Source organism: Petaurus breviceps, unplaced genomic scaffold (genome assembly GCF_028583685.1).
Source record: "Petaurus breviceps papuanus isolate PSGF00001 unplaced genomic scaffold, PetGlider_PUasm1.0 174, whole genome shotgun sequence".
Taxonomy (NCBI): Eukaryota; Metazoa; Chordata; class Mammalia; order Diprotodontia; family Petauridae; genus Petaurus; species Petaurus breviceps.
This window is the reverse complement of record NW_027185761.1, coordinates 26337940-26365512: the sequence shown is the minus strand read 5'-3', so window position 1 is coordinate 26365512 and position 27573 is coordinate 26337940. Positions and strand designations below refer to the sequence as shown.

Sequence of the window (27573 nt, the reverse complement as noted above, 5' to 3'; positions counted from 1 at the left end):
TTTACAGACAGGGCTACTTTTTAATCCCTCCTCTCTATAGGTAGATGGCACAAATGCTTTCCCTACACAATCACAATAAAAAGTACTTTTTTTTTCAATAATTCAGCTGTCAATAAGGAGAAGTGTTTTGCTTGCCAAAATTGGAAAACAAAAGTTCTCTTTTCCTACTTAAATAGAACAATTAAGTCATTTACTGAAGTTTAGGCAAGTGCCTCCAACCCCAGGGAATCATCCATCACGTGGCCAAATGTTTCAGCAATAAATAACATTCTTATCAGTTTGTTAATCACTTCAGTATTTATGCTTTAAAAGATAGCAAATACTTTAACAATTTAAATCCTAAAACAGGCATTTACCTAAAAGAAAGGAAACAAGTTAAGACAGACAACTTCACAAGAGCAACAATTCGGAATGGATGGGTCATGTGATGATAACAGGGTCACTCTTTAAGCTGAACACATGCCACATTATATATTACAGCTTGAAAAAGTTAATTGTGGTGAGTAAAACAAAATGGAGAATTTTCTTCTGTATTCACGTGTGCTTACCGCTGAAGGAAGCTTAGAGATCATCTAGTTCAGGCTCCTCATTCTACAGATGAATAAACTAAAAGTCCTTAGAAGCAAAGTATTTGCCCGAGATCAGGTGTTAAACCAGGCGAAGATCCTCTAGTAAAGAACCTGGGTCATAGCTCTGTTGGCAGAGTGAGCTCCAGAAGATCTCACAAGATGGAAAAGTTTCAAGAAAGGTCCTAGTCTGGTTAAGAACAGAGAGGCTCATCATGAGCACAGGGCAGTGCACTTTTCAACTATGGTAATCCTCGAAGATTATCTACTAGGCTACTAAGGGGCTGCAATGTTGGTGATATCACAGATTTATGATCGTGAACTAGAAAAGACCTCCAGGGTCATCTAGTATGAAGGCACAATCTCCATTGTGAGCTCTTGATAAATGCTCTACAAATACAAAAGCAAGACAACTCCTGCCCACAAGGCACTTACTAAAATTTTAATGTGGAGGGATAATACAACATAGGAAAGGTCAGCAAGAAGGGTTATTTTTATTGTGAATAGTATGATGAATAGAGTAATAGGGGAGTAGACCAACACATCCGTTCCAGTTTTCAGAGCTGGAAGGGACGAGAGCAAGGCTACAAGTGAGCAGCCTAGTATCTGGGGAAGAAAAAGTCAGAAAGTAAAGTGGAGGATAGCTGGAGCCCAGGCCCCAGGTATAGTGGAAGATAGAAAACCACCATCACAGTCAGTACAATGGGATGAAGGGGAAAGGGAGATAAAATGCACCAGGTATTAAACAGAATGTGTTAAGTCTTCCAGGGCTTAGTTTCTGGTTTGGGAAAACAGGTATCTACTCCAACCCCCTCACTTTACAGATGAGGAAACTGAGGCCCGCGTAAGTTAAGTGAGTTATCCAAGGTCCCAAAGGTAGTGAGTACCTAAGCCAGAATTTGAACCGAAGGCCTCTGATTCAAAAGTCCCTAGTCTTTCCATTGTACTGTGGAGGAAATAATCATACTCACATAATAATTTTTTTTTAAAAAAAGGAGCTATAGAAATATATTGAAGTCTGAGTGAAAACTATAGCAACTATACACTGGCCCCAAATTCTTCAAGAAATCTAATATTACCAAGTGACAGTCCCTCAGAAAATATAAGATTATAACATTCTTTTTGTTTTCTGAACTTTAGACAAATTAAGTAATGCTCCCCATGATTTTCCTCCCTAAAATTTGATTTTTTTATGAGCTTTTCATCCTGAGTATGCCAGGAACCTTGAAAAAGTAGCAAGCTACTGAGCATATACTCCTGAACTAAAAGTATTTTTCCAATTTGATGCATGGTTTATTATTCTAAGGCATCTGTTACAATTAATTTTATCTATTTTGAATAGAGATTATATGGCTCCCATGAAAATTCCAGTTTCTGCCTCATCTTCAATTTTCCTCACTTTCCTCAAAAAATTTTCCTTTCAGCTTTACACATCTGACTACCTTTTTAATGACTTCTGCTTTGTAATATTTGTAGTCTGCATGATGAACTGACCAAATAGATAAAATCCACTCAGGGAGTAATATAATTTTAAAGGCAAAACACACAAAAAAAGATTTTCAAGGTATTTTAAATAGAGAGAGATTCCCAAAGAATAGAAAAGATCATGAAGAATGCTTTCTACCAAAAAAGAATTCGACCAACAAATAAACAAATACACCAGCACCTACCAACCTTATCCCTATCTTCTCATTTTTATTAAAAAAAAAAATTCTAAGAGAATGAAATGCACTTATACCTCCAGTGAAAATATGAAAAGGGAACAATTAGAATTTTTGCAGATAGTTTTTCTATAGCAGACACATCTCTGATTGTACAACTAAGAAACATACAGACTATAAGACCCCACTCTAGTGATTTTTTTTTTAATGATTTGGTAAAATAAAATGTATCCTTGAAGGTTCTCCTCAGACAGGAATCCTGTAGGAATAAAAATTATAAAAGGAAGCTCTGTGTGTGTGTGTGTGTGTGTGTGTGTGTGTGTGTAAATAAAGAGGTAACAATCCAGTGATAATAACAACATAGAAAAGAAGGTCACCTATACTCATTTAAGGTGTTTGCCCATCAGAGAGAGCTTATGTAGAGTCCAAATAAAAGCATTCCCTACTGATGGTGAGACTCTCTAAATACTCCTATTAACAGGCTGACAATTGTACTGACAATTGAACTACGTCTTGGAACATTACAAATTCTTTTCAATGAAACCCATAGGAATGTGAAAGACACTGGCTTAGCCATCCACAGTGAAAAAACAAGTCAAATGCAAAATACACATTGTCAAGAAAATGACATATAGTTAGATGAGTAGGCCCATCAATATAAATCCTAGATAGGCACTGCAGATGAACAATAAACTAAACAGAGAATTAATTAGGAAGTAAGAGATTAGGATTGATTTCATTTGGGAAATTGTGCAGAACTGTCATGGATCTCATCAGCTCCTTTACACAAAGCCTATCTTTATATTATTAATATTCCCTCCTAATGTTGATACATGGGTGAGAAGCATGGAATACTAATACTAATGAAGAATCAAAATTACAAAGGGATAAGTAGGCACTAGTATGTCACCAGCGATGACCTGGGTGAAAGAAATAGCATGAGAAGCATGCTATTTTTCACTCTTTCATAGTTTTTCTGTTATTTGAGAATCCTTATACAAAGTGACTAATATGGAAATGCTTTACATGATTGAACATGTATAACCTGTATCTGATTGCTTACTGTCTTAGGGAGGGGGAAGGGAGGAAGGGAAGAAAGGAAAGAATTTGGAACTCAAAACTTTAAAACAAAAACTAATGTTAAAAATTGTTTTAACATGTAATTGGCGGGGGGGGTAGGAATATTAAAAAAAAGAAATCGCATGAAAGCATTATCACAAAGATGTCTAAATGGAAAATTATCAAAGCTGTTCACTATCAGATACATATGGAGAGCCCAAATGGTCTTCTGGCAGTTCCAAGATAATAACAAAAACAGAATCAGCCTCCAAAAGTGGATGGATCTTCCATGGATGATTACAGGAAAGACATGGTGAAAAATCACCCAAGTTGAGAAGCATGATTCTTTTTAAAGGTCTATGAAGCTCCAAAAATCAGACCTGTGGCCCATAGGTTACTTACAGCCCATAAAAAGTGTAGAAGAAAACATTTTTCGAGGTTATTCAAATTCCTCTGGTGTGCCACAAGTAGCCCATGGGCTGCAGGTTGTACAGACCTGCTCAAAATGATTGTTGACCTACTATTTGCTGATGAGACCACCCACATGATAAAATAATGTACCTATCAAAATAATTATAAACCATTGTATAAGGTAAATTTTTACTTCCTCGCAAACCCTCGTTGAGCCAAATAGTGTTCATTATCACTCCCTATACTATTCTCCCCTTGCCTTCCTCTAGTCTCAGGAGTTAGGGGGGAAACCAGAATTACCCTCTGGAATCACTGACTGCAACCATCCAATTTCTGCCTTAATATTAAATAAATATCACACATGGAAATGAAAGGTCTTAGAATGTCATCAAAAGTAATAAGTTATTGAGGAACTACTAATAGCAGAGAGCTGGATTTTACCTCAAATCCTTTCCTAAACAGCTATCCTATGAATAGAAATGAAGACAGAAATTTACAAGAAAATCATAATATATACTATAATTACCTGCTTCCTGAATCTGATGTAGTGAACAGAGGTATTTCCTGAACTTCAGATAAATTAGAAGGGTCATCTATTCGATCTTGTTCCATCTCTACCTGGGATTCCACCTTTGATTGGGGTAACAGGACTGTAGGTGAGCTTGGATCTGTGAGTATTGGTTTACTATCCTCTTCTCCTAAAAAGGAAAATTAAAAATCATGAATAAATGTTATATTTAAAAAAAAATAATTAAACTCTTTCTTAGTGTAATACCCTGAAAAAACAATTAGCTCCTTTTAAGCTTAGAGGCAATATAATGGCCCTTGGAGTTCATATGGTTCTCTCCTCTACTCCGTTAGGGAGTTTATATTAAACAAAAAGTGAAGAGTACAATCACAGTTGCTTGAGCCTGCAGTTAGGAAAATTACTGATATTTAGGCAGAGGTTTGGCTCTCTGACTTAATTTACATTTATATTTCTCTCTAACAATTGGCTTTTTTATGACTGAGGCAAAATACAGGTCATCAGAAATATCCAGGCAAAGAAGAAATAAAATACATTCTAGTGTTCACTGACTGCCAGGAATCAGGAGGGGACACTGGGTAGATCTTTTCCCAAAATGGCCACCAGATCTTTTCCAAAAATGTCTACCAGTCCCTGAACAGGTACATAAATGTACCCATACCTCTGAATGCAGAGCCCAAGGCCCTTATCAGTCTCTCCATCCCTGTCACAGATGAATTCTACTTTTTGCTTTTGACAGCTGTCCCTCTGCTGTTCCCTCTTTCCAGCTCAGGTCTCCATTGTCTCTAACATTGTTTGCAAACAGTCAAAAACCAACTGAACTGAAAGAGCAAGCTTCCTACAGGCCCCATGGGGCATTACTACATTCCTCACAAAGTCAGAACAGACTCCTGGGCAATTCCTCCAATGATTTTCAAGGACATTTTGCATTTAGTCTAGTCTTTGATTGACCAACTAAGATGTGTTCTCATATGACAAAGGTAGCTATGCTAAACAGGTGAGGTGAAGTCAACCCTAACTTTATATTTACATATACTGACAACATTTTATATAAAGTGTAGAAAGTGTTTTCCAGACCTCACCTCACACAGATCTCCAGTAGAACCTTATAAATGACCTTGGAGGAAGATGCTACAAGGCATGATCTGTTCCATCTGCCCTGAAAACTTATATGACTTTCCCACAGTTAAGTATAAGAGGGTGAATTTGAACCCAGGCTATGCCTGGCACTTTTCCCCATCATGCCACACAGCCTCTCTCATGTTTCAGAGGCCTCCTGGTCCTTTGTAAACTAGATGTCATTTTTTTCACCTTCACTCCAATCTTCTTTTTGTTTACTACATGGAAAAAAAGAAGGTACTACAGTGTTATTATTTATAATGCCTGAATCTTAAAATAAGATGAATCACTGAAAAATGAATTACATCCCATCAAAAAGATCATATTCTTCCAACGAAGCTTCTGGAATAATAACATTCCTAAGGAAAACTTACATATTTTGAGGATTGCTTTTTTAAAAGTTGTAGCAGCAAGCACCCCAGCGTCCCCAGGGTGGCTGCCAATACAGGTTCTTGGATCTTCTTTGATAAAGGAAAGCAACTCAAAATGGGTTAACAAGCTTACTTTAATCAGTCAAATATGTATCGTTTACCTAGTTCAGGGGAAAAAGGTCAGCACCCCGAACTTCAGAATATACAAACAGAATTATCAAGACAGAGAAACAGATCAAGTAGACAGTTTCCAAACTGTCCAACCAACATCCAAACCAAATCAATATCTGGATTTTTTCAAAGCCAGGGGACTCTCAACAACGGCATCCCAGAGTTTCATCTGATCAAATCACAGAACACTTCTCAAAGTGAGCCCCAAAACAAAGCCTCAAATCAGGGTTTATATAGCCTTCTCCTGGCTCAGAGAATGTAACAACCTTCTGGACCCACTGGCCAATCAAAAAGTGTCTACTGAAAAACAAGCTTCCCACCCCAGGCTCCAGGTGCACTTTAGCCACTTTTAGGCAGGGAAGATCTTTAAAATTTACATTCCCATTACAAAAGTACATTTAACAGACAAGAGAAAAAATATAATTAATAAATAGATCAAATGGGCAACAATTCAAACCCCTAAGCTAGAAAACCATGATAGCTGTCATTGATGAAAACTTGACTAACAGTATGACACACCTAATAACTGAGTCCAACTCCCCATTACTTTTGCCACATACCAAGTTTTCTAGATCTCATAAATAGCAGACAAAGCCACTATATTAAATAACAGTTAATAGTGTGGAAGAAAGTCTGAAAACATGAATAAAGAAAAGTATCCAGGTAAGATTCTCCTTTACATCTCTTGGAGGTTCTCTAAGAATATAACTCAGAATTCAGTTGGTACTCTCAGAAGTAACCAACTCTGAGATATATTTTCAATTAGGCAGAGTGAAGACTCCAGAAATAAAAGCTTTGGAAGATTCCTCCACTCAAAAAGGGTTAAAAAAATGACCCTAAGTCCCTTTGCTAAGTATTTAGTGAGGAAGTTTCCTCAAAAGGAAAGAAGTTGTCAATATGATTCAAAAGAAAAACTTAATAAAAACTGTGCAAAAATTAAGGCAGGCATTAACTGAAGAAAAAAAATGGAAAAGAAAGAAGCAAAGGGTGTGAGGCCTGGAGGCCTAAGGATAACCTTTGTCTCCAATAGCTACAGTTCCTCCAATGAAGAAGAACCTTAAAGTGGCCGCTCAGGCACTATCTCAACATCTCAGCTAACTACAGAAAGTTTAAATACTATACATGCAAGTTTATATAGTGCTTTCTGAAATTTCCGTATGTGCTAATAAGGTATGAAGCTCATCTTTAAGGACATTTTCATCACACACAAAAAAGAGTTTTCACACACTTTAATAAAGAGCATCATGACATAGATTTCCAAGGATTTGTTGAGCTGGGAAAGCTTCTGAAAGAAAGTAATTATTGATATGTCAAGAAAAATCACTCCTAAAAACTCCAGCCAGAGTCCACAAACTCAAGATTTTTTAGAAATAATGAAAGTTTATTACACTGGGAGAACATCAAATACCAAAAAACTCTACAATTTCAACAAAGAAAAGCACTAACTAAAAGCTGCCTCAATGGTTTTGAACTATCACTACTAATATAAAATTAACTGATTCTCTTAATGTATACTGGTAAAGGGTCCAAATGGTGAAACCAATGAATAAAGCCCTTCCTCCCAGTGCTTCTATTTGAAGGGCGGGGGGGTGAAAGGCAAGGCAATTGGAGTTAAGTGACTTGCCTAAGGTCACACAGCTGGTAAGTATCAAATGTCTGAGGCCACATTTGAACTCAGGTCTCCAGACCCCACAGCCAGTTCACTGTGCCACCTACCTGCCCCAGTAGTGCTTCTATTCTAAAAGAGAAACCTATCAGGTATACCCAGCACACCAAGTGAATGAAGCACAAGGCAGCATTCACCCTGCAAAAAGGCATCAAAGTGGGAAGCAGCATGGGCTAATGAAAAAAGCAATTAACCTGGAGTCAGGATGTCAAAGGTTAATTCTGGTTTTCGCAGTTCTTAGTTCTGTGTTCTGAATTAAGTATTTTAGCTGTCTCAGCCTCAGTTCCTTGCTCTGTAAAATAATGGTAATAGACTAGATGTTCTTATCCAGTCTGATGTTTCATGAAATAATAGCTAATAATAATATTTATCTAGTGCTTTAAAGTTTATATAGTACTTTACAATATTACTCATTTTATCTCCATAACAACTCTGGGAGGTAGGTGCTACTATCTCCATTTTACAGATAAGCAAATTAAGGCAGAGGTTAAGTGACTTGCCCTGGGTTTCACAGCTAGTAAGTGTCTGAGGCCATATTAGGACTCGGGTCTTGGGGCATCTAGGATGCATAGTGAATAAAGCACCAGCCCTGGAGTCAGGAGGATCTGAGTTCAAATCCGGCCTCAGACACTTAACACAAAAACTAGCCATGTGACCTTGGGCAAGTCACTTAACCCCAATTGCCCTCAAAAAAAAAGGCAAAAAAAAAAAAGAGAGAGCTCAGGTCTTCTTGACTCTAAATCCAGCATTTCAAAGATTGCCAATCCAGATGATCGGTTTTTGGGCTTATTTGTTTGGTGTTTTGGTAAAGGCAATGAAAAATCTACAAATAAGCTTGAATCTCAGAAGTCAATTAGACAAGTAAATGCAAATGAACTGACAGACTTATTCCAGCCAAACACACAGAAATTCAACTTTAAACATTATGGCCTAAGAGAATTTGAGCACTTCAGTGATGATGAAGTCTTCTGACCCTCAAATGAACTTTCATAAATTTCTTGAGGACAAAAGAACGGTCAAAGACTTATAGGAATTAAAAGGTTGTACTTAATTCATGTATTTATGCTTGTACTTAAATCATGTCATACATGGTTTTATACACTCCCAAACTATTCCTAAGTCCAGTTCTGGGCTACAAAGAAACTTAACGAACATATGAGAAAACAAACATTTTTAACTTGCTAGAAAATAGAACCCCATTATTATATCTAGAAGGGACCTCGAAGGCTCTGATTCAATCCCTTCATTTTAGAAATAAGGACATTTGTGTGGAGAGAGGTTAAGTGCCTTGCACAAGGTCATAGAGGTATTGACAGAGACAAGATTTGAACAAAAGTCAATTTATTATTCTTCAAGTTTATTACTCTGAGATAACATCTTATGATCTGGTCTGGTTCATTAGCCAAAGCCATGGTAATAGAATGAAGATTATTAATCTGAAACTAAAAAATGAGTAAATTTTTAAAAATGAAAGAATGTGTTTCTTGTCAGCACATTAAATAGAAGTTTGAGATTTTTCAGCAGTATATTTAATCCCCACAATAATTACATTATTCTATAACAAGAATACAATAATTTCTTTTCAATGCAAGCTATACTAGTACCTTTAGCAATAAATCATGTCCTACAAATTAAGCTTTTTTATGCTACATATAAATGGCAAAGTAGTATTTATTTTTGCTTGTTTTTTTCTTTGACAGTTTCTTACCCATGGTTACTGGCAATATTTCTTCCATGGATTCCTCTACCTCCTGCTTCATTTCTTTGGTCACTAGTATGCCAGTTTTCTTGTACCGGTTTTTTACTTCTTCCACTAGAAGTTTAAATTCATTCTGATGTTCTTTACCTAAAAGATAAAGATATTCTTAAAGCAAAAAATAAAAAAAAAAATCAACTACCCACTCTTTATACACTATGTATCCAAAAGTACATTCATTACATTAACAACAAATTTTTATTGTACATTATGGTCTGCAAAGCACTTTTCTCACAACGACCTCATAATTAAGGCTGTCAGTAGTCAAGGATCTGTGATTGTAACTGGAAATTACCTCCACTACCACAAATAGCAACCACTTACAACTTAATAAAAACATCTTAGTGACTGAGTTGGCTGAGACCCAGTGAGCTGAAAGGGCTGGTCCAGGTTCCAATGTGTGGCCTGGAAGTGTCAGAGGTGACAACAGCACCCAGTTTCCATGAACCGAAGTCCAGTACCCTACCCACCATGCTCCACTCTCTCTCTAAGCTAGAAAGTACAAGCATTATTTTGCCTACTTAACAAATAGGTGTAGAGAGATAAAATGAATTCTCCCTGAACACAAAGTTGGTAAGTGTTAAAGCCAGCATTTGAACCAAGGCCTACTAAGACCAATGTTCTTTCTCTACTATACTCTGCTGCTTCAAACCACAGCAGGCTAATAGAATAATCTGATCAGTGACTTAAGAATCACTTCCAATAAATTCTCAAAGGATATAGAACATCTGGGCAATGGCATTTTGAAGGATCTATCCATTATTTCTTCCTTTCCTTTCTCTCTTCTTATTTCTATAAGTCATAGACTTTGAATTAGAAGCGGAAAGGAGATTAGAGTTTCAAAACACCAGAATGTGTCTGAAAGTGTGGGGCATGAAGAATCAAGCTGAAGAGAATTTCAGAGACTCATAGCTCTAGACTGAGATGTGACCTCAGAGATCATCTCATCTACAAATTTAGAAACTGAGACCCAGAGAGGTTAAGTGATGTGCCAAAGGTCACATGGAGAATAAAGCCAGTTCTTTCCAATAAACAATCCCAGCTCCTAGAAACATATCAGAAGCCAAGACACCCTATTTTCCTACGCACTGTGCTCACTAACAGTGTGACTGTTGGGATGCCCCTGAACCTCTGTGTACCCATCTGTAAAATGAAGGTGTTGATCTAAGATGAGTTTAAGCCCCTATTGCTATTCCTTTGGTTCACCTCTTTCAGTGGATGAAGACATTTTACTGAAAATTGAAACTATCCCTCCTGAATTTCCTCATGTATTCTACACTGTAAATCCTTCTATATCCTCACCTATTCCCCAAAATAACTGTGATGTAAAGACAAAAGGCATTAATAAAATATATTAAGGAATTAATTTCTCTCTAATCACATTTTATAATGCTGATTTGATAAGGAATTATCTGACCAAAACAGTATGACATAGGGAACAGAATGCTGAGTTTGGAGTCAGTAAGACTTGGGTTTCCTAGCTGTGTGACATGGACAAGTCACTTACCCTGTATGTACCTAGGCAACTTCCTAGGCCATACCACCTAATAATGTATAATAGATCAATGTAGGGAATTTCCTTACACCAATTTAAATCATAGATTCTTTTTTTAGATACTATTTTACTATAGCTTATAAAATAAACAATTAATCCTTTACATTCTTGGCTATTCCTAAGATTGTGAAGGGCTTTAAAAGTAAAGCATAAGAATCTATTTTATCCTAGAGACAAGGAGTCTTTCTCTAAACCAATTCCCTATCAATGACAAAACATTTTTTCCAATTCTAAAATGACTTGATTTTTTTAAAAATTACTTTGATATGTAAAGGATTAAAAAATAACATTAATTGGGTTGAGTTCAGATTTCTCTAGGAACTCCCCAAAGTTAGCCAAAAGAATAAAAGGTAAAAAGTCAAATCTATCCTCTTTCCTTCATTCCAACATAGGGCCAACTCACAAGTCAAATCAGTGTTTTCTATCATTGCTGTTATAAACCATAAAGACTAGGATTATAGATAGGTCTTGGAGAATGTGAGTATGTTAGACTTTTTTTTTTGCCTTTTGGAGGGCAATTGGGGTTAAGTAACTTGCCCAAGGTTTCACGGCTAGGTTTTTTTTTGTGTGGGTGTTAAGTGTCTGAGGCTGGAACCGAACTCAGGACCTCCTGACTCCAGGGCCAGCGCTTGCTTTACTCACTGTGCCACCTAGCCGCCCCTATGTTAGACTTTTTTAAGTCAACCCCCTGATGAAGTTATTTACTAAAAGACTATATTTGTTTCTAAATGATGACTAAGGTTAATGTCTCCTGATAAAAACACATGCTGATCAACTCTGGAGAAGAGATTAAGTTTGGCATCCTCAAAACTGTAGCAAGGAGACCATAGCTCTCTTTACAAAGGTCCCTCTAAATACAGGGCAGAAATTGATTTACTCCCTAAGTCCAGGGCAGCCTTAGAACCTAATTAGGTTCCAAGGCATAGTAGCATAGCAAAATGTGAATTTCCTTGCTGAAATTGAGTATTAATCTCTAAAAACAATTATTTGCAGTTATCTAGGTCATTTCTAATGTTCCCAATTTCATCTGTTCCCTAGATTTAAAGAAAAAATTCTAGTTCTTTTAAATTCCTTTTAAACATTATTTTCTAGCCCACTGATCAAGGCCTCCACATTTCTTATAAGCAATGAAAGAAGAAAATAGGACACAGTATTTCCGTAAATGCCTAGATTACCTTGTAGTTAATATAAGCTTTTAGACACCCCTGGATTATATATTATACTCAGCTTCTTAGCAACAGGGCAGCACTACTCACTCTTGTTCAACCTGTGATTCACTGAAACTCTTTTCTGCTATATTTAGCCAAGACACATAACTGCCCTGATGCCATCCGCCTACCCACACCCTGCCTCAGTATTTACTGTTTGTGCATCTTTTTTTCTCTCTCGAAGAGACCCTTTTACTATTTGTCCCTACTGAATTTCAAGAACTAGAAAAAAAAAAAATAAACCAAAATATCTTTTAGCAAGCAAGCAATAGTAAAATGAGTTTACAAGTTAGAAGACAGAAATTTGAAATTAAAATGAAGCTAAAACACAAAATAAGATGTGATAGGCTGTTGGTAACAGAACAATTGAGGAAGCAGCCCTGGTAAGGCTACATACTGACAAAGACCATTAAGGAAAAAAATACTAAAGTTGAAAAACTAAAATAAAAATTAGCCTGATGACTATACATATAAAATGAGAAGTATTTTTTTAATATATGAGAGCAATACATAGTAGCAATGAGATTTGTCTAAGAAACAGTGTCATCGAATGGCCTAAGGACAAAATTGAAAGTTTGCAAGTGTTCTCTGTTCCAATCAAAATGGCAACATAGCTAATTTCACATAAAGCCTTCTATTTCCTGCCTCCATGCCTGGGCAGACACTCTGTCCTTACAGTCCTAGAAGGCATTTCCTCCTAACTTCCACCTCCTGGAAATCTTTGTACCCCCCGCCTTCCCCTGATTCCCACCCCATTTCCTTGGTGCTCTCTTCCTCCTGAAATCCCTTTGTACTCACTTTGTACCTACTTGTATTTCCTTGTCTATGTGCCTTTTATATCCCCTGCTCATACTTCTCCCACCCTCAGGGAAAATATAAGCTTCTCTGGAAAAGGGACTATTTCATTTTTGCCTCGGTATTCCCAATAGACAGCTCAGTGCCTTACCCCTAATAAATGTTCATTATATTGTAATATATACTCTCTCAGGTTCATGCTGTATATAAGTCTCTTGGCACCTCATCTCTTACTATTTAACAAAATGAGAACAACCCAATTCTCTCTCACAGAGATTCTTGGAACACTTATTCACAAAGTACTTTGAGATGAGCACGAAGTGGAAAGTGCCATCATTATTAATAGAACAGAAAGTCAAAGAGAAGTAGGATAACTTTAACTAAGTAAATACTTTAAATAAATCAAATCCACTTCAGCATAAGACTAAGATTCACAAAAAGCTGTACAATATCATTTTTTAAAATTGAAGGTCTATAGTTAAACACTTTTTTTGAAATTATGCTAAAATGAATAATGAAAATTGCACCAAAGAAGTAGTAAGTAACCGAAGTTCATACTGTACAAAAATAAAATTCTATTACTTACGATATTTACTGTGAATATCATCTATTTCTTTTTCTGTCTGGTTCTTTGTAAATACCATCACCTGAAACCATTAAGTAAAACTTAGCAAAGGCAAACAGAATGACAGAAAACCAAAATGAGTGCCATATATTATAAAATCTCAAATGCAATGTTTTAAAACAACAACAAAGTAATAAATTCTTTCTGCCATATAGACTTAGGGAAAGTAAGTCCATCAAAATAAAGTTTTAGTCACCAAAACACAATGCCATACTGATAGAAGATTCTTTCTTATTACTAAAGATCACACTACTAATGGATTTCATTTTGGATATATTCTCTTATAGCAGTCCTTTACAGATGAATGTTCTTAAATATACCAAATTTTTTGTTCTGTGAAATGGTACTTTTCTGTTCTATACCCATAGATACTTAAGAAACATTTACACCTAGAGAGTTAATAAACTTTATTTTCTTAAGGAAGATAGCTCATTCCTCTTTATCCCCCACTTCCAACCCTTTCACCAAACCAGGGCCACAGTAAAAAAACATTGATTCTTCCTCTTAAAAGGTATAATACAGGGTACCTTTTTAAAGCATGCCACTAACACCAAACAAATATTTCTTTCCACTTTCCCTTCCTTGAACAACTTTAAGTATCTATGATTTCCTTAGTGTGAGCAGAAAAAAAAGTGTAGAAAAAAAGGAGAAAAAAAAGAAATTGACATGATAATTTTGTTGTATATTTGAAAGGAATAGCAAGTTGTGCATAGCAGATTTGCAGTTTCATATACAAATAGCTTTTTTACTGTCCTATGTTATGGAAATGCTTGTTTTATTCCTTAAATATGTATTAATGTAATTTTAAAAAAGATAAAAAGGAAAAGAAAAAAAAAGAGAGAAAATAAGGTTACCTCCAGGCCTCAATGAAGAAACTAGACTTCAAGGTAGGCTTCCCTTTATGAAAGATTAAAAAAGAATTGGGTCATTTTAGTTACTAATGAAAGTAGGAAGAAATAATACTCCTACTGCTACTAATGTTGTTTGTCCTTCATTTTTGAAGAAGACCAACAACATCACAACACTGGAATCAGGGTAAAGTATGCTCAGCTGTAGATGATCAGTCCAATACAAGTTTGGAAGGATGAAGCAGTGGATGATGAGTATGGTCTTGATTTGCACATGCACTGGACTGAAGTGAGGCAGAGCTGCAAGCCTCACTGTCTCTTCGAGAGTCATTAAAGTCCAGTGGCAAGACAGACTGGCAATGGCTCAGCTTGCAGTGGATGACCTTGGCATCTTCTATGTTTTACCAAGCTCTCATACTCCACGGCATTTGCTTTAGCCACCTTCATGGCCACTGAAACAAAATTGTTCTCCTCTACCCATTCTCTCAGAAGTTTTCACAAGCTTAGACAGGCATCTCCTGGATGTTCAGGGAGGACCAATACATCTGGTGAGAGGGCTTGCTAAGCCCTGTCAGTGTTGCTCATATACCTTTTGTATTGTCCTGTCACTGAAATCTCACCTGTGGCTCCAAAAGGCTGTAGAATGCGCAGCAGCCACACTCTGGTAAAGCTATCTTGGCAGATAGGCCAAACCAGGCTGAGGATAGCCAACAGACCTACTAATAGCTAGCATTTATGTAGAACCTATGTTCCAGGAACTATGCTAAACTCTTTACAATATTATCTCATTTTTCTCCTCAGAAGAACCTTGGGAGGTAGAGGTACTAGTATTATCACCCCCATTTTACAGAAGAATAAACTGAGGCAGGTGAAGGTTAAGTGACTTGTCCAGGGTCACACACAGCTAGTTAAGTGTTTGAGACCAGATTTGAACTCAGGTCTTCCTGACTCTAGGCCCAGAGCTCTATACACTGTGGCACTCCTGGCTGTCTTTACAGTAAACAGGTTTTTAAAAAAAATGAAATTGACTATTTCATTTCCAGTCAAATACTCACCTATAGCAGCAGCTTATTAGATCATGAAGACTCTAGAAAGCAAAGTCTATTTGGGAAGACATGAAAAGTTGCCCTGGAGTATGATTTGCAAGAAAAAAAGCAAACCTAGGTTGATGGGGCAATACGTTCATGATTTTTTTCAATGTTTCTTTCCCTTCAAGTAAGTTAGATATAGACATTATTGTATATAGATGAGACATTTATGTCTCATCTTTCCTTACGATCTCACTGGAACACAAAATTCAAATAGATTTTTAATGCTAACTCATTTCTCCTAATGATAAAAAAAACAGCAGTTACTTTTATATGATGTTTTGAGGTTTACAAAGTACTTTACATGTATCATCTCACTTGATCCTCACAATAATCCTGTGAGCTGGACCCTAGAGGTGTCATTATCCTGCTTTTACAAATGAAGTAACTAAGGTACAGACAGGCTGAATGACTTGTCAAGGTCACAAGACTAGAAAGTGACAGAGCCAGGGCCTCAATACAAGATTCTGTTTTCAAAGATCTAAGGTCATAACACCTTAGAGTTTTATAGCTAAAAGAAACCTGAGAAATTCACTGTTGCAACCCCATCTTACAGATGGGGAAACTGAGGCCCAGAGCAGCTAACCAAAACCTGGTTAATTGGTTGATGCCACAGCCAGGACTAGACTCCACGACTTCTAACTCCCAATCCGGTGCTCTTTCCACCATACTTGACATTGATGACATGCTATAAACAAAAGGTAATAAGTGGCTCTGCTTCAGACTCCACCCCCCAGTTAATATCCACAATATAAGAACACAACACATTATGCTGAAATGTGTCCTGGTATGTTTCCTGTTGAAAAGATTTCATTATGTTTTTCTATCATTTTAGTAAAAATTTTAGGCTTCATCTTCTTCCTAAAAGCTACGAAAACAGACATTATAAACTTACATTTTCATTCAGTTTATTTGATTCAAGATGTACTCGAGTCTTCTCCATATTTTCAATTTCTTTAACTATTTCAGCAACTGTTAAAATAAATACATAAAGTTGTGACACAGTGAGTTTGTTGACATGTATAATCTAAAAATTGAGAAGTCATATTCTTAACCTTTCCTGAAAGTCTTCCCTCTGAACTGTTAGGAGTCTTAGAAGATGAACAGACAGTCCCTGACTAAGATCATCAGACAATACCTGAAAAGTAAGCTAAGATCATCAAAATAGTTAATATCAGATTTAATTTTAATCACAGTTTGAGTCCAACTATTCCAAGAGGGAAGCATAGCATTGTAAATTTATCCTTTTGGTTAACTTGAAGATATGACCATAATAATTTATTTTAATTTAACAAATGATTGGGACTTACTCCCCACAAGGCTAGATAGGTCTCAGGCAGACTCCAGAAAGGTCAAATCCTCATCATATTTTATCCTGTGCTAATCTTCCATATTGAGCTGACAGCCAATCCACTATGTTCTTCACCATTCCCCATTTGTCTGCCACCCCAACCTCCTCAGCATTCTGATTCCAGGAGTGGCAATGAGGATATTATCAGAATCGAAATGCCAAATCCATCCACAGATACTTATTAAGCACTTAACACATGCAAGGCTTTGTGCTACTGTGTAGAGGAGACAAAAGAGCATCAGATCAAGTTCCTACTCTCAAGGACCTTACACTCTACCTGGAGAGATAAGAAAAGTATATATACATAAAAAGATAATAGGAGGCAATAAGCTCTTTAAGAGTTCAAACAATGGAGAGAGAATTGTGAGTTAGACTGACCAGGGAAGGCTTCAAGGAGATCTTGAGATCTGAAATGAGGTTGTAAGAACAGGTAGAGCTTAGGTGAAGATAGAAATATTCCAGGAGAGGGTAATATCATGAGGAAACAATGTTGACCGAAATACACAAGAAATATTTGGAAGAGAAAGTAGACCAGTTTGGTTATAAGAGAAAATATATGACAGGAAATAAATGAAGATAAGGTCCAGAAAAGCATGCTGGGAACAGACTGTAAAGAAAAATGAACAAATAGGAAAAAGACAGTCAATAAAGTTGTTTTTTGAAGTGGGTAGTAACATGAGACAAGTCAAAAATTGTCAGAGTGGTCCAGCTCTGCCTCCCTTACTTCAGAAACTCTGAAAAAATTAATTCTAGGACTTTAAGTTGGAAAGCATCAAAGACATGGTTTGCTATCACTCAAAGTCAAATTTAAAAGTTCAAAATAAAACCAAAAGTGAGTGATTTGTCATTAAACTTCAGCAAATTTAGAAGGCCAAAGTTTGTACAAAAGAAATCTTTACTCTAAATTGTACTTCTTTTTACGCATAGAATATACATCTAGCCCAACATATTTTTTAGTTTTGTAAGAGGAGTTTTTAAACAGAACAATTTTTTAAAGACATTACAGTCTTCAAGCTATATTATAACTACACTCTATAGATAGTTTTAAGTTCAAGATAGTTTTAAGTAAGATTGAAAATAGTTTCTGGGGGCGGCTAGGTGGCGCAGTGAATAGAGCACCGGCCCTGGAGTCAGGAGGACCTGCGTTCAAATACGGATTCAGACACTTAACACACTTACTAGTAGTGTGACCTGAAGAATCTTATCAATTGGTTGGCAATCGTCCCTGAAGTCTTTTGACTACCACGTCAGTGAATAGACATGAAGAACAAGGACAATCTCAGCAGTCCAGCCTGCGGATAAAGGAAGCCCCACCTCATACTTTGGGTACAATTATGCGTGGAAATAAATAAGCACAGATTCCATTTCAGTGTTTTTTTTCTTTAACTAAAGAAAAGCAGTTAGATCCAGAGGAGTATAAAGAATAAACCCCAGGAAGAAGCCAATGTATTCTAACTGGCACTATTTGAAGTTATTATGAAAGATATGATCACCGCTTCCAGCCCAATAGAAATATATAGGGCAAATCTGAATAATGCTACCACTCCATGGGATGGCTTATTCACATTAATTGGGCCCTCTTGGTTGGCATTAGTGCCTTTTCTGGAAGAGAACCACAATAAGTTATACAATAAGTGCATCTGATATATTATGGTATATGTATAATTATGTATATATTATATGCATAAAAATTATATGAGAAAACAATAATGCTGCCATATTGTAATTACATCATATTTCTTTTGGTCTATCACAAAAAAAATTTATCTGTATGGTAACTAAAATATTGTGTTTGGGCTGTTTAGGATAGGACTCAAGTTAACCTCTTAAAAGTGGACCAATTAATTTAGCCCATCTTTTCTACAATGTTAGATTCAAAGAGACAGGGAGACACTTTCTGTCAAATGATGGCTTAATGTATAAACTGATTCTCTATGTTTAGAAATACAAATTTGAATTTTTAACTGCTCTCAGTTTGGGCCCAAACCTATTTTAAATCTATCTTTGTATTATATTGGGATCTACCATTTTAACAAACTTTTCCCTTTGGCCCCAGGACAAGCAAGCAATGAATAAAAGACATGAAAAAGAAAGAAAGACTGAAAGTAAAACTGCTCTATTTTGTCCTGTCATCTCAATCTCAACACGGCATTTCAGGAACCTTTTAACATACAACCAAACGAACTGACTGATTTTGAGGAAACAAGGGGCAGTAAATAAACTATTCTGAAAAACCTGTTGGGTAACTTGATAGACTTAAGTTGTGTTTCTCCACCTCCAGCCAACACAATTTCAATCTGAAAGCAACATATTTGTACCTGACTTGGGATGTAAAGAATCACACTGGGCATTGTACATGTGCACAAATTCTTGATGCCGTCTAATAAGCTGCTGCTTGTTCCCATGACTAGAGAGTCCATGTTCCTTGAGCTTCTTCCTTAAGTCCCGGTCAGAGAGTAAGTTGTAAACCACTTTGGGCATTGTCTTTCTTTTATTAACAGAACTAAAAAAGATTTGAAAAAAATGAGGTTAGTGAAGACTATCTTGGATGTTAAAATATCATTTTAGCAGGACTAATTTAAGTATCTCAAAAGGGCTCTTTCCTGCTGTGTCTACAGAGTAAAGGTCTCAGTTCAGCCACCACATGGGAACCATGAAATGAACTAGAGAAGGATTGGGATGGGGGAGTGGGGGTTGACAGGAGGGGAGGAGAGAGAGCACCTTCCCTCTCTCCACTACATAGCTCTGGGTGTTTGTCTTGTTCTGTTCCATATTGTCCTCAATTTCAGATGCCAGTGGTGATCCCAACCTTACAAAAAAGTTGGAACAGTGATCTTCCAGCCAGGATTCCAGGTAGAATATTGCAGCCAGTCAGCCCAACAGGGAAGTCCTAAGAAACCAGGGTGTCCTGGGACTTGAGCCCGACGAAGGTGGGTTTTGGATTTAGAACTGGGACTGCACTCTATAGGAACCAAGCTAAGCTATCTGTCTATTTGTTTTATACCTTGGAAGTAAAAATTTCTTTTTAAAAGCTGATCCTTTAAATCCTTAATCCTTAAAAGCTAGTAGTTAAATGGAAGTGGGATGCTGGTAAGCCCCTGAAGGAACACCACAAGTGAGCTGGTGTGATTTTGCAAACTTTTCATGTGTTGATTATTTAAGTACTGAAACTTTTAGTAGTACTGAATTCTTTATATAAATATTGATATACTGAAACATTCTGTATTACTGAGTCCTGTATGTAAGTATTCATATTAAATTTTATATGAACATCACTAAGTTGCTATGGTCTAGTAAGAAATGTTCATCTTGTTCTTTGGCATTTAAAGCAACCTAGACTACTTGCCTTTTGTGAAAGCAAAATGCCCTACAATCTCTTAGGATGAGATATCTGTGTCTAAAATTCATAAGCAGCTGACTTTCTTTGCTTCTTCTCTAGTTATTCCTACTTGTCTTCTTGTCCTGATGGATGACTTTGAAATTCCATTTTGTTTATCCTTGTAGTAGTATGGATCCATGGGAAGAAGGGGTGGGAGATAAGGGAGGAACTTAGGGCACCCTTTGGAACAATGACCCAAAGGAAATTGCCTGGACCTCTAGGGGTACAGAGGAAGCCCTAGAAAATCTGGGTGTACTCTGTATATAAAGGTACATTTTTTTTTTGTCTAGACTCCAGATGATGATATTATATACCGAATCATGAAAGAGTTTCCACCTAGGACAATTTTCTCATTGGAGAAAGAAGTAAGTCCTTTGTTGACTTGCAGGCCCCAAATCCCTAGGGGTAGAGCTCCAAGTAATTTGGAAAGCTCAGTGTGAACCAGGTTTCCCCACAACATGGGAAATCAGTTTTCTTTGCCTGTTTTTGCTCTCTCTACTTGTAGGTTAAGAAAGGCACTGCACAGCTAAGACTATGCAAACTTTGTGAAATATTCCTTGTTACATGAATATAAAACTCTGTATTGGGGGATAATTATGATTTCTATTAGTACACATAGGGTTGATTATCTAGATGATCATACAACATTGTCCATTTTGAAACTTAAGTATATGACACTGGGGAAGCAAGTGAATGGAGATTGCTTATGCTTCCCCAGAGATCACAAGAGGACTGTTCTTAATTTGGGTCAAAGATTGCATTAACTAAAAAATGCATTAATGTGTATTTGCTAGGGACACCAACTTTGAAATAGGGGAAATGTGCAGTGGGGACTTTGGAACCATGCCCAGATGGCCTAACATGGAAGACCCCGCTCCCCTGAATCTCCTATCAGGTCCCCTTTACCAGGTGGCCAACATGGAAGTTGGAGTCATAGTAAGCTTGGAACTAGGATGCCAAACACTATGTTGCAGCCAACTTAACCCTGAGGGAAGCTCTGAGAAGCCAGGGGGTAATAATGAAGTCTGAGGACAGTTCTGGACTTGGAACTAGGACTGTGCTTTATTTATAGGAAAGAATCAAGCTAAGCTATTTATATATTTGTTTCATATTTTTTAAAGTAAATATTTTCTTGCCCGAGCTTAAAAAAAAAGAATCTCAAAAGGTACTTCAAAATTTCTGAGAGAGTAAATGAAACAGAAAATACAGATAATATAACCAGTCATACCAGTAAGAGAACTCACTCCCTTTCCTGTTGCTTTAGTTTTCAGATCATCTATTCTTCTTAAAGACTGAAATGTAATCAGCAATAATCTGATCAATTCAGAAATAATAAATTAAAGGAATATCAGTGGACATGGAAATGTAGAATAAAATATCATTTAATAATAATAAAGAAAACCATCTGAAAGCCTGATAAAGTAAGGACTTCTGAAGCATCAAAATACAGGGGAGGAGTCATTAGGAGAATAACTCAGCTTAATTCAATACACACTAAGTCATGTCATATACAAGACACATGGAGGGGTCCTGGGATACAAAAACAACTTAATATTTACCATTTTGAAGGAGATTATATTACATTCTATTTCTCATGTAAATAAGTAAGCTCAAATTTGAGGAAGGAGAAACCATTGAACCTGAGGAGTAATCAGGAAAAGTTTCACAAAGTGGCACTTGAATTCACCCTTGAAGGAAGCTATGGTTTCTGAGAGCCAAAGAAGAAAAAAGAGGTATATTCAGTTTTAAATCATGTTCTGGAAAAGGCCTCTCAGGTGCAATAAGCAGAGCTGGTTGAGCAGGCATTTCAGAGAGTGGTTCTTTTTAGAACCAGTTTTAAAGGTTTGGTTAACTATCTCAGCAGACACCGAAATTGTACCTTGTATATACTATAAATGGAAAATCTATGTAGTTAAAAAGTAAGGCTTGTTATTCTGATATGAGAGTGAGATTGAAATATGCCAAATGTAATGTATTTAGATGTCTTTCGTTTCAGAGGCTTGTAAGAGATCCTCTTGACCATTATAATAGGCCTTGCTTTTGTTGTATTTTGGGACTGAAAAGGCAGTGTCACCTCTTTAGATACTGTAGCAATTAGGATATATAGCTGCTTCTCAAGATATTACTTTTCTAAGATATCACATGTTCAAAAGAATGCTTCCACAATTTATACTAAATACTGCTGTGCCCCTCTATAAAAAGTCAGACCAAAGCTGACAGTTTTACAATAAAGCCTAACATTAGGATATTTTTAAGTTTTTCATAAATTACAGAAAAGAATATATGGCTATACTTCAGTTTTTTAGGTAAAAGATATGTTTTCATTAATATATTTCTCAATCATTTCTCACTATACAAACATAAATCAGCCTTCTACTTCTTATGCAGATCACGATAACCTGTGGAGGAGAGTACAATCATTTGTGCTGTTGTTAATTTTCTAAAGCACTTTGACGACAGTGAATGCTTAGTGGTAAAGCATCCACTCTCAAAACCTTGCTCTCATCTAGCTAAAGATAAAAATGAAATTATAATTTAATTAGCACCTGCTATAAAGAGCTTCCCTTCTCCCTTTCCCCAAAAGGATACTACAATCATACTATTTACTCAATAGGCACTACAATGAAGATCAATACTTAAGTTTTTACACATACTAGTTTCCAATAAATGCAAACTTAAAAATTAGACATGTCACATGTTCAAAATGTGCATGGCAAAAACATTTTATATTCCTTAAATAAAATTGCTTTATACTGAAAAAAAAAATAGGGATGGGGGACTACAGTTGAGAAAACAATGGTTGGTGCCAGATTGTGGTGGAGCTTTAAGATGCCAGACTGAAGAATTTGCCTCAAGAATAAAATACAAGAGAGAACCAGTGAAGGTTATTGAAATCAAACCTATTTCTAGAGAAAGTGCTACCTGTGTAGAGCAGAAGCATCAAACCTAAAGTGTAGGCAAGAACCAGATTAAAATGTAATTGGAAAATGTAACAAAATAAAAAATATATAATAAAATATTAAATAATGTTAAGTTGTGGGTTTTCTCAGTCAATATGTGAGCTGCAGGGATCCATTTCTATTTAAGTCTGACTCCACTGGTGTAGAAGAAGAAAAGGAAAAGACTAGAAGTTGGAATATAGTTAGGAGTCTATTATAATCATTCAGCAACAACTGAATAGAGCCTGAAATGTAGTGACATCTGTGTGATTAGAGAGAAGGGTATAGATTTGAAAGTATGGAAGCAGGATCCATAAGACCTAGTAATTGGTCTGGTTTGGTTACAGGGGCTGAGAGGGGAAAATGAGTGTAGTATGATTATACAGTTACAAATCTAGGTAACTGAAAGGATGGTGTGCCTATTAACAGAAATAAACAAAGAAGGTAAGAGGCAGCTAATTGAAATGGGAGAGTTATTGAATAAAATTTTAGATTTGTTGAGTTTGATACCAATGGGACATCCAGAGAATTAGGGTGGTATGAGCACTGATGATGATTTTTCAAAGGATACAAGATAATTTAAGTAAGAATTGAACTTAATCCCTTTATCTCCATAGCTAGATGTTTAGGACTAGTTCTCACCTATTATATTGACTGTGCAGATACATCCTTAGCAACTACTGATTTTAAGAATTTGCCAGGTACTACTGGGAATATAAAAGAAATTTATAACATACAAACCCAGTTTTCAAAGATCTAGGCCTTAAAATTTGGTTGAAAAGAAGAGACCCAGACACAAAACTTTAATTAGAGTATGTATAAGGAAGAATCAGCAACTTAGATAATTTTTATTTCTCCGAAATATTACCTATGATCTACACAGTACTACATATCCTTCTTATTATACATGGTACAATACATGGAACTCTTAGCTCTTCAATAAAGGTGACAACTTTACTGTTCATGTTTCTGAAATACACTGTGTTGAAGACACAATAAAATTTACTTTAGTTACTAAATCATCCGTCTATTAGTGCCAAGTTACAGAGAATAGAATATAAAAGCAATAGAATTTCAAAGAAAAGAGAAAGTAGTGAAAACTTCATGGAAAAGGGCAAAAAGAGTAAGACTGGAATGACAATAAGAAGAGTCTAACTGTAACAGATCCAGGAGAGATAATATGAGAATTATTGGTCTACCAGAAAATCATGATGAAAAAATGAGCCTGGACAATATCCTCCAAGAGGTCATCAAGGAAAACTGCCCTGAGATCCTAGAACCAGATGGTAAAATAGAAATCGAGAGAATCCACTGGACACCTCCTGAAAGAGATCCCAAAATGAAAAGTCCTCGAAATGTTGTGGCCAAATTCCAGAACTATCAGGTAAAGGAGAAAATACTACAAGCAGCCAGAAAAAAACAATTCAAATAACACGGGCACAGGATCTGGCAGCTTCTACATTGAAAGATCGGAGGAACTAGAGTATGATTTTTTGCAAGGCAAAAGAGCTCGTGTTACAACCAAGGATCACCTATCCAGTGAAACTGAGCATAATCTTCCAGGCAAGGAGATGGTCATTCAATGATATAATGGACTTTCAGACCTTCCTGATGAAAAAGCCAGAGCTCAATAGAAAATTCAATCTCCAATTACAAGACTCAAGAGAGACATAGAAAGGTAAATTGGGAAAACACACACACACACACACACACACACACACACACACACACACATAACTTGTTATTTAATAAGAGCAAACTGTTTACATCCCTATATGGGAAGCTGATACCTGTTAACATCGTGAATTCTATACCTATGGCGACATCTAAAAGGGATATAGATAAATAGAGGGTGTGGGTATAAATTACACAAAATGATGATAAAATCTTATTAAGGGCTGCAAAGGGACTGCAATGGAATAAAAGGAAAGAATGAAGCTGAAAAGGGTAAATTATGCCACACAAAAAGGCATAAAAACATTATAGTACAGGGAAAGAAGGGAGGGAGATGAGCATTATATGAGCTTTCCCCCCACTGGTTCTAGTGCAAGGAGGGAATAACATATTCAGTTAAGTATAGGACTTTATCAAGAAGAGACATAAAACTTATCATAATAGAGGGAAAGAGGGGAGGGAGAGGATCGTTGCATGAGATCTATTCTCATCAATCTTGGTTTGAGGAAGAAATAACATACTACATTAAGTATAAAAATCTATCATACCCTACAGGCAGTAGGAGGGGCAAAGGGCTACGAAAGAGGGGTGGGGTGGTTAGAAGGGAGGGAAGAAGTAGTAAGGGAGAAGGGTAGGAAAAGGGAGGGGGGCTGATAAGAAGGGAATTCTGAGAGAGGCATGGGTCAAAAGGAAAACTCTTAAGGAGGGGAAGGAAGAAGAGGGAAAAATAAAAGCATAAACAGGGGAGGGAATAGGATGGAGGGAAAGATACAGGTAGTAATCATAACTGTGAATGTGATGAACTCTCCCATAAAACAGAGGTGGATAGCAGAATGGATTAAAAACCATAATCCTACAATATGCTGTTTACTAGAAACACATCTGAAACAGGGGGATACACACAGGGTAAAGGTAAAAGGCTGGAGTAAAATATATGATGCCTCAGCTCAAGTAAAAAAAAAGGAGGGGTAGCAATCCTTATCTCAGACAAGGCAAAAGCAAAAATAGATCTAATTAAAAGAGATAAGGAAGGAAACTATGTCCTGCTAAAAGGCAAATGGAGCAATATCATTACTAAACATTTATGTACCAAGTGGTACAGCATCCAAATCCCTAAAGAAGAAGTTAAGGATGTTAGAGGAAGAAATAGATAGCAAAACTATACTAGTGGGGGACTTCAATCTCCCCTCTCTGAGCTTGATAAATCCAACCTCAAAATAAATAAGAAAGAAGGTAAGGAGATAAATAGAATTTTAGAGAAGATAGATATGGTAGACCTCTGGAGAAAAATGAATGGGAATAAAAAGGAACATACCTTCTTCTCAGCGGTACATGGCACAAATACAAAAATTGACCATGTATTAGGGCATAAAAACCTTACAATTCAGTGCATAAAGGCAGAAATATTAAATGCATCCTTCTCAGATCATGATGCAACAAAAATTATATGTAATAAAGGGCCATGGAAGGATAAACTAAAAACTAATTGGAAACTAAATAACTTACTTAAATCCTAAAGAATGAGTGGGTCAAACAAGAAATGATAGAAACAATCACTAACTTCATTCAAGAGAATTACAATAATGAGACAATATACCAAAACTTGTGGGATACAGCAAAAGCAGTTCTAAGAGGAAGTTTTATATCCCCGAATGCATACATAAATAAAATAGAGAAAATGGAGGTCAACAAATTGGGCATGCAACTGAAAAAGCTAGAAAAAGAACAAACTGAAAATCCCCAATTAAATACTAAATTAGAAATGATGAAAACCAAAGGAGAGATTAATAAAATTGAATTTAAGAAAACCATTGAATTAATAAATAAAACTAAGAGCTGGTATTATGAAAAAAAAAACAATGAAATTGATAGACTTTTAGTCAATATGATAGAAAAAGAAGAAAACCAAATTACAAGTATCAAAAATGAAAAGTGTGAATCTACCTCCAATGAAGAGGAAATTGAAACAATAATTAGGAATTATTTTGCCCAACTGTATGCACATGAATTTGACAATCTTAGTGAAATGGATGAATATTTGCAAAAATATAAGTTGCCCAGACTAACTGAAGAGGAAGTAAACTATTTAAATAACCCCATCTTAGAAAAAGAAATTGAACAAGCCATCAATGAACTCCCTAGGAAAAAATCTCCAGGGCCAGATGGTTCTACTAGTGAATTCTACCAAACATTTAAAGAACAATTGACTACAATCCTGTACAAACTATTCGGAAAAATTGGAGAAGAAGGAGTCCTACCAAATTCTTTTTATGACACAAATATGGTACTGATACCTAAATCAGGAAAAACAGAGAAAGAAAATTACAGACCAATTTCCTTTATGAATATAGATGCAAAAATTCTAAATAAAATATTAGCAAGAAGACTACAGCAACTCATCACGAGAATAATACACTTTGATCAGGTAGGATTTATTCCAGGAATGCAAGGGTGGTTCAATATCAGGAAATCTATCAGTATAATTGATCACATCAACAACAAAACTAGCAGAAATCATATGATTATCTCAATAGACGCAAAAAAGGCTTTTGACAAAATACAACACCCATTCTTATTAAAACCACTAGAAAGTATAGGAATGGAACCTTCCTTAAAATAATAAGTAGTATCTATCTAAAACCATCAGCAAGTATAATATGTAATGGGGATAAGCTAGAAGCATTTCCAATAAGATCAGGGGTGAAACAAGGATGTCCACTATCAACTCTCTTATTCAATTTGGTACTTGAAATGTTAGCAGTAGCAATAAGAGAAGAAAAAGAAATTGAAGGAATCAAATCAGGC

General features: G+C 36.2%; 1 protein-coding gene across 4 annotated transcripts in view; it reads right to left on the bottom strand.

The window, feature by feature from the left end:
• RAD18 (RAD18 E3 ubiquitin protein ligase) overlaps positions 1-27573 on the bottom strand; it is a 110507-nt gene that overhangs the window by 43241 nt on the left and 39693 nt on the right. For all 4 annotated transcript variants that reach the window (XM_069084040.1, XM_069084037.1, XM_069084039.1 and 1 more), the window contains exons 7-11: positions 19095-19279; positions 16321-16397; positions 13451-13511; positions 9259-9396; positions 4224-4395 (exon numbers count right to left, since the gene is read on the bottom strand). In XM_069084040.1, the coding sequence (XP_068940141.1) occupies positions 4224-4395; positions 9259-9396; positions 13451-13511; positions 16321-16397; positions 19095-19279 (633 nt within the window). The remainder of the gene's footprint in view (positions 1-4223; positions 4396-9258; positions 9397-13450; positions 13512-16320; positions 16398-19094; positions 19280-27573) is intronic.